The sequence below is a fragment of the Saimiri boliviensis genome, chromosome 3 (genome assembly GCF_048565385.1).
Source record: "Saimiri boliviensis isolate mSaiBol1 chromosome 3, mSaiBol1.pri, whole genome shotgun sequence".
NCBI lineage: Eukaryota > Metazoa > Chordata > Mammalia > Primates > Cebidae > Saimiri > Saimiri boliviensis.
The window spans coordinates 76,047,487-76,060,849 of record NC_133451.1 but is presented as its reverse complement, the minus strand read 5'-3'; the positions used below and the strand labels follow the sequence as shown (position 1 = coordinate 76,060,849).

At 39.4% G+C, this 13,363-nt stretch overlaps 1 protein-coding gene across 29 annotated transcripts in view; it reads left to right on the top strand.

The window, feature by feature from the left end:
• Positions 1–13,363, top strand: part of SEC31A (SEC31 homolog A, COPII coat complex component) — an 80,810-nt gene that overhangs the window by 9,772 nt on the left and 57,675 nt on the right. For 15 of the 29 annotated variants that reach the window (XM_010334744.3, XM_003923957.4, XM_003923956.4 and 12 more), the window contains exons 2-7: positions 490–572; positions 2,336–2,459; positions 5,336–5,534; positions 8,010–8,105; positions 9,702–9,842; positions 12,696–12,838. In XM_010334744.3, the coding sequence (XP_010333046.1) occupies positions 494–572; positions 2,336–2,459; positions 5,336–5,534; positions 8,010–8,105; positions 9,702–9,842; positions 12,696–12,838 (782 nt within the window). In that variant the 5' untranslated portion in view covers positions 490–493. The remainder of the gene's footprint in view (positions 1–489; positions 573–2,335; positions 2,460–5,335; positions 5,535–8,009; positions 8,106–9,701; positions 9,843–12,695; positions 12,839–13,363) is intronic. The other 14 variants (XM_074396359.1, XM_074396358.1, XM_074396357.1 and 11 more) reach the window with 2 other exon arrangements.

Here is a 13,363-nt window from a genome sequence, read left to right as displayed (position 1 = left end):
TTTATCTTTAAATTCCGGGAGCTTACTATATTCTCTCTAATATGTTTTAATTTAGGATTAATTTTTTAAACTGCTCTTATCATTGAGTAATCCTGCTCCAAGAAGTTGTACCTTATTTATTTTTTGCCTTCTCTTACCCATAATATTTTGTTACCCATTCTTTTTTGATAAACATGTGTAGCAAAGTTAATTCTTCAGATACTACCTTATTGTTTTTGTGGGCTATTTTTCTAGACTGATTTAACTGAAAAACTATAATCTGTAAACAGAATAGTCCAGTATTTGTCTCAAAATAGTTTATCAAGTTCGTCTACTTTATAATATTGAACATTTCCAACAAATGACACCTAAACCAATTTGATTTATTTGTAGTTGGGCATTAATAATGTTGTAGTGGTTTGTTCAGTGTGTTTCTATGTAAAATATCTGTGTTTTGTGTTAGACATTCAAATCATTCAAATTTATTTCTTTGTAAAATACTATCTTTAGCAGGATGAAGTTAAAGGAAGTAGATCGTACAGCCATGCAGGCATGGAGCCCTGCCCAGAATCACCCCATTTACCTAGCAACAGGTAAGTTCAAAGGAGAGAACATATTATGAGTAACCTAATTTCTTCTCCTGTGCATCTGGCTTATTCAGTTTAAGCTTTATCTTCTCTGGAAAGCCTAGCTCTCCCTGACAAGTTACCGACATTCTATCAGCTGAGTTCAGTGTTCTTCTGTGTTCCCATAGTGTTTTGATCATGATGTGTTACATCTAAAGTATTTTCCTTACTTTACAGGAATTGTATTTTATCTTTATTTCCCTAGATGGCATGTAAAAAACAGTGAATATCAGTTTCAATGAATGAAGAACAATTTTGTTGTTAGCATTTTAATTTTTTTTTTGAGACGGAGTCTTGCTTGGTCGTCCAGGCTAGAGTGCAGTGGCGTCATCTTGGTTCACTGCAACCTCGGCCTCCTGGTTTCAAGTGATTCTCCTGCCTCAGTCACCTGAGTAGCTGGTACTATAGGCATAAGCCACCACACCCAGCTTATTTTTGGATTTTTAGTAGAGACCGGGTTTCACCGTGTTGGCCAGGATGGTCTGGATCTCAACCTCGTGGTCCACCCTCCTCAGCCTCCCAAAGTTCTGGGATTACAGACGTGAGCCACCATGCCTGGCCAATGTTAGCATTTTTATATAAAAAGAATTAGTTGGCTGGGCTCAGTGGCTTATGCCTCTAATCCCAGCACTTTGGGAGGCCAAGGCAAGTGGATCACAATGTCAAGAGATCGAGACCATCCTGGCCAGCTTGGTGAAACCCCATCTCTACTAAGAATATAGAAATTAGCTGGGCATGGTGGTGCAAGCCTGTTGTCCCAACTGCTCGGGAGGCTGAGGCAGGAGAATAGCTTGAACCTGGGAGGCAGAGGTTGCAGTGAGCTGAGATTGCACCACTGCACTCCAGCCTGGGCAACAGAGCAAAGCTCTGTCTCAAAAAAAAAAAAAAAAAAAGTTGGCCTGGCATGGTGGCTGACGCTTGTAATCCCAGCAATTTGGGAGACCGAGGTGGATTGATTATCTGAGGTAAGGAGTTCAAAACCAGCCTGGTCAAAATGATGAAACCCCATCTCTACTAAAACTACAAAAATTAACTGGGCTTGGTGGTGGGGGCCTGTAATCCCAGCTACTCGGGAGGCTGAGGCAGGAGAATCACTTGAACCTGGGAGGCAGAGGTTGCAGTGAGCCAAGATTGAACCACTGCACTCCAGCCTGGGTGACAGAGCGAGACTCCGTCTCAAAAAAAAAAAAAAAAAGTTATATCATGTATGTCTATAAGCAGATACAGTAAATCACTAGACCATTTTTACAGAGTTTTTTTTTTTAAATTTTATTTATTTATTTATTTATTTATTTATTTATTTATTTATTTTTTGAGACGGAGTTTCACTCTTGCTACCCAGGCTGGAGTGCAATGGCGCGATCTCGGCTCACCGCAACCTCCGCCTCCCGGGTTCAGGCAATTCTCCTGCCTCAGCCTCCTGAGTAGCTGGGATTACAAGCACGCACCACCATGCCCAGCTAATCATTTTTACAGAGATTTAAAAAATATTTACAACCTTAAAAAATTATTTATACTACCCACTCTTAGAAACATTGTTTCCTAGCCCTGTGCCAGAATCTCATTCCTATAGTAATTTAAGCATCTGCTCAATGGCATATGTGCTGAGATTCAGCCACTAATGCAGTGTTCACGAGCAAGAGAATTGAAAAACATGCATTTAATTTCTGTTGTGTGGTTTGAGTCTTTTATTTTTGTATGCATAGTTACCATAAATGTATTTTCTCTAGGAACATCTGCTCAGCAATTGGATGCAACATTTAGTACCAGTGCTTCCCTTGAGATATTTGAATTAGATCTTTCTGATTCATCCTTGGATATGAAATCCTGTGCCACATTCTCCTCTTCTCACAGGTATGAGGTTCAGCTTTCAATTAATGTGATTAATTATATATTGTTGTTGATTTCTGATTTATCCATCAGTATGCCATTATTAGAAACTACAAGGAATACCAGCAAGGACATGAAATATTTTGTCGACAAAAAGCATGTGAGTGAATTTTTATGGAAGTAAAAGTAGTGTTTATAAGTTCTATTGACTTTTTTTCTTTTTCTTTTTCTTTTTTTGAGACAGAATCTCACTTTGTAGCCCAGGCTGGAGTGCAGTGGCACAATCTCGGCTCACTACAACCTCCATCTTCTGCGTTCTAGCAATCCTTGTAGCTGGGATTACGGGTGTGTGCCACCCTACCCAGCTAATTTTCTATCTTTAGTAGCAACAAGGTTTTGCCATTTTGGCCAGATTGGTCTTGAAGTCCCGACCTCAAGTGATCCATCCACCTCCGTCTCCCAGAGTGCTGGTGCCCAGCCATTATGTTCTGTTGACTTTTTTATTGCTTTTAAATGTAAGGTGGGAAGGAGAGGCTATAGTTTCTAGCATTTTTTTTTTCTCATTATGTGGTAGAGTTTTTTTTTTCTATCTCTTTTATTGCATCTGTTTGCAAACATGGTAGATGTGACTAGAAAAAGGAGTAGTCATATTAAGATATTAATAGTGATTACCTCTGAATGGTAGCTTATTTTTATTTTCTTATGTTACTATATTTAGAAATAAATTTCACAGACAGTTTTGTTGACATGATTTCTAATTCACTAGGTAACTAGGTATTTGGATCATACTTTCAAGTACTTATACCCTATTTTAATGTAGAGAAAGAATACTTTCTTTTTTTTTTTTTTTTTTGGAGATGGAGTTTCACTCTTGTTACCCGGGCTGGAGTGCAATGGCACAATCTCGGCTCACCGCAACCTCCACCTCCTGGTTTCAGGCAATTCTCCTGCCTCAGCCTCCTGAGTAGCTGGGATTACAGGCACGCGCCACCATGCCCAGCTAATTTTTTTTTGTACTTTTTAGTAGAGACGGGGTTTCATTATGTTGACCAGGATGGTCTTGATCCACCCGCCTCGTGATCCACCCGCCTCGGCCTCCCAAAGTGCTGGGATTATAGGCGTGAGCCACAGCGCCCAGCCCAAGAATACTTTCATTTGAGTAATAAAGTAAGCTTTATTGCCTTAATATCTTTGCAGGGTTTAAAGAGATTGTTCTTTAGCTGATAGAAAACAGCTCAAATCATGCAGTTTCATGGGACCTCTCATCTTCTTCAGAGCTGTCACAGTAGGATGGGAACCCCAGATACCTTTTGTCTAGTAATTTTTTTTTTTTTTTTGAAACAGAGTTTCACTCTTGTTGCCCAGGCTGCTGGAGTGTAATGGCGCGATCTCAGCTCACTTCCCAGGTTCAAGTGATTCTCCTTCCTCAGCCTCTCAAGTAGCTGCAATTATAGGCGTGCGCCACCATGCCCGGCTAATTTTGTATTTTTAGTAGAGAAACTCCCAACCTCAGGTGATCCACCTGCCTCAGCCTCCCAAAGTGCTGGGAGCCACTACACCTGGCCCCTTGTCTGGTAGTTTTTCTACTTACTACCATCTGTATCATTGTATACATTTTTGCCTTCATATTTTATCGCCATTCTAGACTGTATATTTTATTCTCCAACAGTGGGAGTACTTGTTATAATATAATTTTGATGTCACTTTTCTCCTGTTAGAATACATTCTTTTGGGCCGGGCGCGGTGGCTCAAGCCTGTAATCCCAGCACTTTGGGAGGCCGAGGCGGGTGGATCACGAGGTCAAGAGATCAAGACCATCCCGGTCAACATGGTGAAACCCCGTCTCTACTAAAAATACAAAAAAAATTAGCTGGGCATGGTGGCGCGTGCCTATAATCCCAGCTACTCAGGAGGCTGAGGCAGGAGAATTGCCTGAACCCAGGAGGCGGAGGTTGCGGTGAGCCGAGATCGCGCCGTTGCACTCCAGCCTGGGTAACAAGAGCGAAACTCTGTCTCAAAAAAAAAAAAAAAAAAAGAATACATTCTTTTTCTTAGTAAATTTCAGGTGACTCCTTTAACACTTTTACTATTTTTTTTTTTTTTTTTTTTTTGAGACGGAGTTTCGCTCTTGTTACCCAGGCTGGAGTGCAACGGCGCGATCTCGGCTCACCGCAACCTCCGCCTCCTGGGTTCAGGCAATTCTCCTGCCTCAGCCTCCTGAGTAGCTGGGATTATAGGCACGCGCCACCATGCCCAGCTAATTTTTTTTGTATTTTTAGTAGAGACGGGGTTTCACCATGTTGACCGGGATGGTCTTGATCTCTTGACCTCGTGATCCACCCGCCTCGGCCTCCCAAAGTGCTGGGATTACAGGCTTGAGCCACCGCGCCCGGCCAGCACTTTTACTATTTAAAAGACTGCTTGTTAGTGACCCTTCTTTTATTTTTATTTTTATTATTTTTTTGACAAAGGTCAAAGCATGAGACCCTTCTATAGTCAAATAAAGAATGTTTTTATTTTTCAAGGAAAGTGATCATTTAGCTCTATTTTGCAGTGAACCAGAGGCAATTTAAGAAGGTTAAGTAACTTAGGGTCTCACAGTTTCTAAATGGTAAAATCATTCTTAAGCTCATAGCTTGTGACATACAACTCAAGTATACTTTGTTACACTACCTTACAAGAGTTTTTGCTCCTTAAGGATTATAAAATCAAATATGCAAATATGAGTATAAATAAAAAATGAAATACTATTACACCAAAGTCATTCATAGTTACCAGGAGTGGAGGAGAAGTAATGTATTTGGACTATTTATAAAAACCTAAAAAGTTAAATGTATAATTTCAAATTTTTGTCTACATTTATTTGACTTTAAGAATGAGTTCTTCATTTTCTTCTATAGGTACCACAAGTTGATTTGGGGACCCTATAAAATGGATTCCAAAGGAGATGTCTCTGGAGTTCTGATTGCAGGTGGTGAAAATGGAAATATTATTCTCTATGATCCTTCTAAAATTATAGCTGGAGACAAGGATGTTGTGATTGCCCAGAATGACAAGCATACTGGCCCAGTGAGAGCCTTGGATGTGAACATTTTTCAGGTTAGACTTTGACATTTATTCATAATTCTTAGACTATGTGCTGCTCATTTGAAATCAGTATATGAATCTACTATGCCTCAGTTTTGGAACTGAAAGCTTAAAACAATGTGTGGCTATATAGGTTGATGAGTGTTTTTGTTGTTGTTGTTGTTGTTTTATTTTATTTATTTTTGGTGCCGTGACTCTGATCCGAACAAGTGTTTTTTAGAGAATGGTGGGTTCAGAGTTGAGATCAGCGTTAAAAATACTAACTCAATGAAAAGGATCAGGCTGCTAGATTTAATTCTAGAAGTCTGAAGATGTCATGCCATTTGATTAGACATTTTACAACATTAAGAACTCCATAGGTTGGAAATCTTGCCTTTTAAAAGTTTGTGCTAGGTCATTGTTAGCCTGGTGCTATGATGTCCAGGTTAATTCACTGTTTTATTAATTGAGAAATTTTGTGTTATAAAGAGATTACTGCTTTGTGAAATAATTAGAAATTAAATGTAATGCAGATTTAACAAATAGTCAATTAAGATCTTTGTATTGTTGCCTTCATAAACATTACTGGATGTTAGTTATATGATTGCACAGCTTAATAAAGATCTTGGCCTGAACAAGATGGTAAAACCCTGTCGCTATTAAAAAAACAGGCTGGGTGCGGTGGCTCACACCCATAATCCCAGCATTTTGGGAGGCCAAGGTGGGTGGATTACGAGGTCAAGAGATTGAGACCATCCTGGCCAACATGGTGAAACCCTGTCTCTACCAAAAATACAAAAATTAGCTGGGCATGTTGGCGCATGCCTGTAGGCCCAGCTACTTGGGAGGCTGAGGCAGGAGAATTGCTTGAACCCAGGAGGTGGAGGTTGCAGTGAGCCGAGATCACGCCGCTGCACTCCAGCCTGGTAAAAGAGCAAGACTCTATCTCAAAAAAAAAAAAAAAAAGCAGGCCGGGCGCGGTGGCTCACGCCTGTAATCCCAGCACTTTGGGAGGTCGAGGCAGGCGGATCACGAGGTCAAGAGATCGAGACCATCCTGGTCAACATGGTGAAACCCCGTCTCTACTAAAAATACAAAAAATTAGCTGGGCATGGTGGTGCGTGCCTGTAATCCCAGCTACTCAGGAGGCTGAGGTAGGAGAATTGCCTGAACCCAGGAAGCAGAGGTTGCGGTGAGCCAAGATCGCGCCATTGCACTCCAGCCTGGGTGACACATAGAGACCCTGTCTGGGGGTAAAAAAAAAAAAAGACCTTGAATTAATAGGATACTAGATTACAACAACCAAAACTAAGTATTAAGAAAGTTGTAAATAGTTTCTTTTCAATAGATACTTAGGATATAGCAATACAGAAACCCAACTTGTTTATTTTGTTGTTGTTGTTGTTTGTTTTTTGAAACAATGTCTTGCTCCATTGGCCAGGCTGGACCGCAGTGGCTCATGGCTCACTGTAGTCTTGATCTTCTGTCTCAACTACCCAGCAGGACGACAGCAGACGAATCTCCTGTCGTCCTGCTGGGATGACAGGCATGAGCCACAGCACTTGGCTAATTTTTGTAGAGACGGGGTTTTTCCCTGTTGCTCAGGCTGGTCCTGAACGCCTGAGCTCAAGTGATCTGTCTGCCTCAGCCTCCCAAAGTACTGTGACTACAGGAATGAGCCACCGTGCCCAGCCTTCATTTCTATACTTTGTGGTGTCTGTTCTTTAGTTAACTCCTTTGTTAATTGTATTAAATAGCTGCTGAGTTTTAATAAAGTATTTTGTGTTATAGGTAGCTCCTACCGTAGAATTTTTCTCTTTTTTTAGTTATATGCCAGTTGATAAGAGAATAATTTGTAAGAGTAAATAGTAAATAGGATGAATGTCAGTATATGAAGTCCATTATCTTCCTGTACTTTGTTACAATTTTAGGTTCTTTTTGACCCTTAAGGTATGTAACAGAGAAAACCTAGAAATATTGCCACCTGGAACAAGATTGAGTATAAATGGACTAGAAATATGTAAAGAGATATGACAAGTGATTTTACTAGTGCTGTATTGATTCAGCTCTGGAAGCTGGCTTTGAGTTATCCTGAGAAAGATGCCAGAGTTTTAGGATTCAGCTTTTTCTGAAAGCAATAATTGATAACCTTTTGAATCTTACAATTAAATCTCTTTCCAGAGATGCAGAGATATAAACATTAATTCCTACATGGTTGCATGACTGATTAAGAATTTAGCCATATAATTTTTAAAATAATATCTTGCATTAAAATTAGTTTGTCAGGAGACATCTTTTGTCTTTAAGTAGAATTTTGTTTTTTCTAGAAAACTTTAAATTTTGAAATAAGTATGCTTAATTTAGAAATTCATGCTTTTTTTTTTACTTTTTAAATTAAATAGAAAAATTGTATATGCTACATCTACTATCTTTCTAGCTCTGAACTGAGTTATTCTGAATTCTCTTAATTATTCACAAGTGCTATTTAGTTGTGGTTTCTTGTTGCAGACTAATCTGGTAGCTTCTGGTGCTAATGAATCTGAAATCTACATATGGGATCTAAATAATTTTTCAACTCCAATGACACCAGGGGCCAAAACACAGGTATTGTATTGATTTTGATCATTGTAATAAAAAAAGCAAAAAGTAGTTCTTCTAAACCTTTTAAGGTTTAATTTTTAAGGCTTAATTCACTTTTAAGGCTTCTCACACAAAACATAAATGTTTAAAATCATTGTTTAGATGTTACTGATTTTTCTTCAGTAAAATATTAGTAAATATGTTTCTTCATAGTATCAGTGCGTCCTTCAAAAGTAAATATTTATTCAGCACCTACTACCTGGTAGACACTTGTCATTGTACTAGGCAAAATGAACAAAAATCCTTAATAGTATAATTATTTTTGTTCTTTGTGTGATAGCTGCTCTGTATTTTAGCAACAACTAAACTTCTTTAGAAACATTCAGACAGGCCGGGCGCGGTGGCTCACGCCTATAATCCCAGCACTTTGGGAGGCCAAGGCGGGTGGATCACGAGGTCAAGAGATCAAGACCATCCTGGTCAACATGGTGAAACCCCATCTCTACTAAAAATACAAAAATTAGCTGGGCATGGTGGTGCGTGTCTGTAGTCCCAGCTACTTGGGAGGCTGAGGCAGGAGAATTGCTTGAACCCAGGAGGCGGAGGTTGCGATGAGCCGAGATTGCACCATTGCACTCCAGCCTGGGTAACAAGAGCGAAATTCTGTCTCAAAAAACAAACAAACAATGGTCGGGCGCGGTGGCTCAAGTCTATAATCCCAGCACTTTGGGAGGCCGGGCGGGTGGATCACGAGGTCAAGAGATCGAGACCACTTGGTCAACATGGTGAAACCCTGTCTCTACTAAAAATACAAAAATTAGCTGGGCATGGTGGCGCATGCCTGTAATCCCAGCTACTCAGGAGGCTGAGGCAGGAAAATTGCCTGAACCCAGGAGGCGGAGGTTGCGGTGAGCCGAGATCGCGCCATTGCACTCCAGCCTGGGTAACAAGAGCGAAACTCCGTCTCAAAAAAAAAGAAAAACAAAAAACAGAAACACTCAGACAAGACCATGGAAGGCAAAGTTTAAAAATAAATAACCTCAAGCCCTTTGCTTGTGTATTTCTGGTAAGTTTGGTAAGAACAGTCTTCCCCTAGTCTTCCTTGAGTTTCTTTATGTTGTATAGGCTTTCTAACTTGAGTAGCCATTGCAACTGGCTCTAACATTTTGACAGTCTGAGAGGTAGCATAATGATAGCATATGCACGCACTACCATTTATAAAGATATTTTGCTAATAGTCTAGGCTGTAACTTTTGCCCTGCCTAGTTTTCTGTCATAGTCACCAACATCTAGTTTGTGGTCCATGATCTACCTTGCGGCAGTTGTAAAGTTAAGAAACAGTACCACCTGGAATATGTCAGTTTATAGCAGGAATTCAATCAAACGCTTGTTGAATGAGATATTATTAAACAAGATAATACATTTGAAGTGGCATGTACCTGCGCTTTAAACTGTATTATATGTACTGAGAGTGTAGAGATGTAGGAATAGAAAGCAAATTTTGGGGATAAATGGATTAAATTTTTAAGTAATCCACTTTTCAAAATGAACGATCCAGTTTTACAGTTAAATTTGATTATAATAGAAAAACAGTTTTTATTAACAGTTTATTCCTTGTAGCCTCCAGAAGATATCAGCTGCATTGCATGGAACAGACAAGTTCAGCATATTTTAGCATCAGCCAGTCCCAGTGGCCGGGCCACTGTATGGGATCTTAGAAAAAATGAACCAATCATCAAAGTCAGTGACCATAGTAACAGAGTAAGTATATAATTGACTTGTGATGAACATGTTGTATTTCTGCTGTAGGTATTCCTATATTTTTTGTCAGAATTGACAACAAATTTCTGTGAAGTTAAATCCTGTTTTTTTATTAATCAATCCTGTTAGAATGAATGTTTGGTTTTTTTCCTCTCAGGGAAAAATCATAAAATTCTCAATAAATATGTTGGATATTATTAATGACGAAGAGAGATTGGTTAATCAAGGAACTTATTCCATGATATACTGGTTGTTTTTTGCTTTGCTGACTGTTTTAAAATATTGCAGCAACTTTTTTTCTTTTTTTTGAGACAGAGTCTCACTCTGTTGCCCAGTCTGGAATGCCAGTGGCACCATCTCAGCTCACGGCAACCTCTGCCTCCTGGGTGCAAGTGATTCTCCTGCCTCAACCTCCCGAGTAGCTGGGATTGCCGGCAAAGAGCCATCACGCCCAGCTAATTTTTGTATTTTTATTAGAGATGGGGGTTCACCGTGTTGGTCAGGCTGGTCTCAAACTCCTGACCTCGTGATCTGCCTGCCTTGACCTTCCAAACTTCTGGGATTACAAGTGTGAGCCACCATGCCTGGCCATTGCTGCAACTTTTTAATTCATCTTTAGCTTTTCTTAGAATATAAAAATTTTTCCTGCTGGGAACTTCATCACTGTGAACTTGTAGTATTCGACTTCTTGGCCTCATCTCTTCCTCTGATTAGGCAGTGCTAAACGAGCTAATATCTTTCTGGCCCTTGCCCATAGACCACATTAAATTCTGAACCTTATAGGTATCTTAATTTTTTAAATGTAGTTGGGCACCATAAAATAATTTAGATGTAATTAAGAGCCTTGTTTTTGTTTATAATTACATTGGATAGTTTGACATTTTCTAAAATAAGTTTGTCAAAAGTCAAAGAATACATATGTAATTTAAAAACAGCAATAACAGCAAAAAACTGTTTGGGAGAACATTTCTTCAGAGTTTTGTTTTCAAGTGAATCAGCAGTTTTAAAACAGAAGTTTCAATGGAATAAACCATACCAGAAGCATTTGAGTCATTTTCTGGAACATTTAGTAGAATCTGAATTTCCAAATAGTTCTTAATAATGTTAATTTATCCCATATAAAAATTTAAATAAGTTTTTAAAAGATATTTTTTCTCGATTTTTTTGATAAAATGAGGAAAAATGTGAGGGTTTCTTGTTCTTGTGTGTGTGTTAATCTTTTTGTGCTTTTTAGTTGTTTTTTTTTTTTTTTTTTTAATGGAGTCTCGGTTGCTGTGTCGTCCAGGCTGGAGTACAGTGGTGCGATCTTGGCACTGTAACATCCGCGTCCCGGGTTCAGGTGATTCTCCTGCCTCAGCCTCTCGAGTAGCTGGGATTACAGGCACCTGCTACCACACCCGGCTAATTTTTATATTTTTAGTAGAGACAGGGTTTCACCATATTGACCAGACTGATCTCGTGATCTGCCTGCCTTGGCCTCCCAAAGTGCTGGGATTACAGGCATGAGCCACCGTGCCCAGCCTCTGTGTGTTAATCTTTTATCTATTTTTCCCATTTCTCTGAAAGTATTTTAAATGTGAAAAAATATTTTTTCTACTGGCTGGGCATGGTGGCTCATGCCTGTAATCCTAGCACTTTGAGAGGCTGAGGTGGGCGAATTGCCTGAGCTTAGGAGTTCAAGACCAGCCTGGGCAACAAGGTGAAACTCTTTCTCTACTAAAATACAAAAAATTAGCCACACATGGTGGTGTATGCCTGTAATGCAGCTACTGGGGAAGCTGAGGTGGGAGCATCGCTTGAACCCAGGAGATGGAGGTGGCAGTGAACTGAGATTGTGCCACACTGCACTACAGCCTGGGTGACAAAGTGAGACTCCATCTCAACAAACAAACAGATAAAATGAAATGTTTCTTATAGTTTGGATAGTGAAACTCATTTTTGATGTACAGTTATTCTGACTCAGAATGGTTTTGTGTGTATCAAATAGCTGGATTCATTGAGAAAACATTCAGGTATCTTACTTTTAAGACTACTGTTTAAGATGTTCAATAAAATTTAGTAGTTTTACATTTATTTTGTTTTGTTCTTTCATATAAACCAAGGCTGGGTGCGGTGGGTCACGCCTGTAATCCCACCACTTTGGGGAGGCCAAGGTGGGTGGATCATTTGAGGTCAGGAGTTTGAGACCAGCCTGACCAACATGGTAAAACCTCGTATCTGCTAAAAATACAAATATTAGCCAGCATGGTGGCTTGCGCCTGTAATCCCACCTACTTGGGAGGCTGAGGCAGGAGGATCACTTGAACCTTGGGGAGGTGGAGGTTGCAGTGAGCTAAGATGGTGTCATTGCACTCCAGCTTGGCCAACAGAGTGAGACTGTCTTGAAAAGGCAAATAAATAGGCCAGGCCAGGTGGCTCACGCCTGTAATCCCAGCACTTTGGGAGGCAGAGGTGGGCGGATCACGAGGTCAAGAGATTGAGACCATCCTGACCAACATGGTGAAACCCTGTCTTTACTAAAAAATACAAAAATTAGCCGAGCTTGGTGGTACGCGCTTGAAGTCCCAGCTACTCAGGAGGCTGAGGCGGAAGCATCACTTGAACCGGGAGGCGGAGGTTGCAGTGAGCCAAGATTGCCCCACTGTCCTCCATCCTGGTGTCAGAGCAAGACACAGTCTCAAATATAAATAAATAAATAAGAAAAAAAAAAGTAAATAAACACATAAATAAAATAAGCCAAAGCTGATATTTTTTACTATTTGTTTTAATAAAGGCGTATTTCTCATTTGAGTAATCAGATTACTTTATGAAAAGTAATTTGATTCATAAAATGTGGACCTTAACTATCTGCAGATGCATTGCTCTGGGTTGGCGTGGCATCCTGATGTTGCTACTCAGATGGTCCTTGCCTCTGAGGATGACCGGTTACCAGTGATCCAGATGTGGGATCTTCGATTTGCTTCTTCTCCACTTCGTGTCCTGGAAAACCATGCCAGGTATCATGCTGCTGTTCTAAAGCACTTGATTTGTTTATTTTCTGAACATATTTACTTACTCCTTAAATTATCAGGTATTTTTTTTAAATTAAGCAATATGTTTTGTCTCTTATAAACGTTAGTGTAAATGGTTTATTTTTATTTTAAGCTATAGTTATCTGATTTTATATCCCCCAAAAATGGTAGCCAAGTGATAGCATAACAAAACAAAAATATGTGAAAGAATTTTCCACTTATTTCAAGTAATAACCAATAGATCAAAATTCTAGTATACCACAGTACTTTGGGACAACCCTTGAAATTTATGATACCATTTGACCTTTATTAGGGTTGTCATACTTAAAAAGTTGAGTCTTCCATAACATTTGATGTTAAGCAACAGTTTAAAGTTTGTTTTATTTCTAAATTTTTATTGATAATTTAAAACAAACATTTTTGAGAAAATAGTTCATTGTGCTTTCAATTTTAATAATGTGCGTGTGCTCTAAGCTGATGTGGGAATCTTATTAGTTTTAGTATCATTAA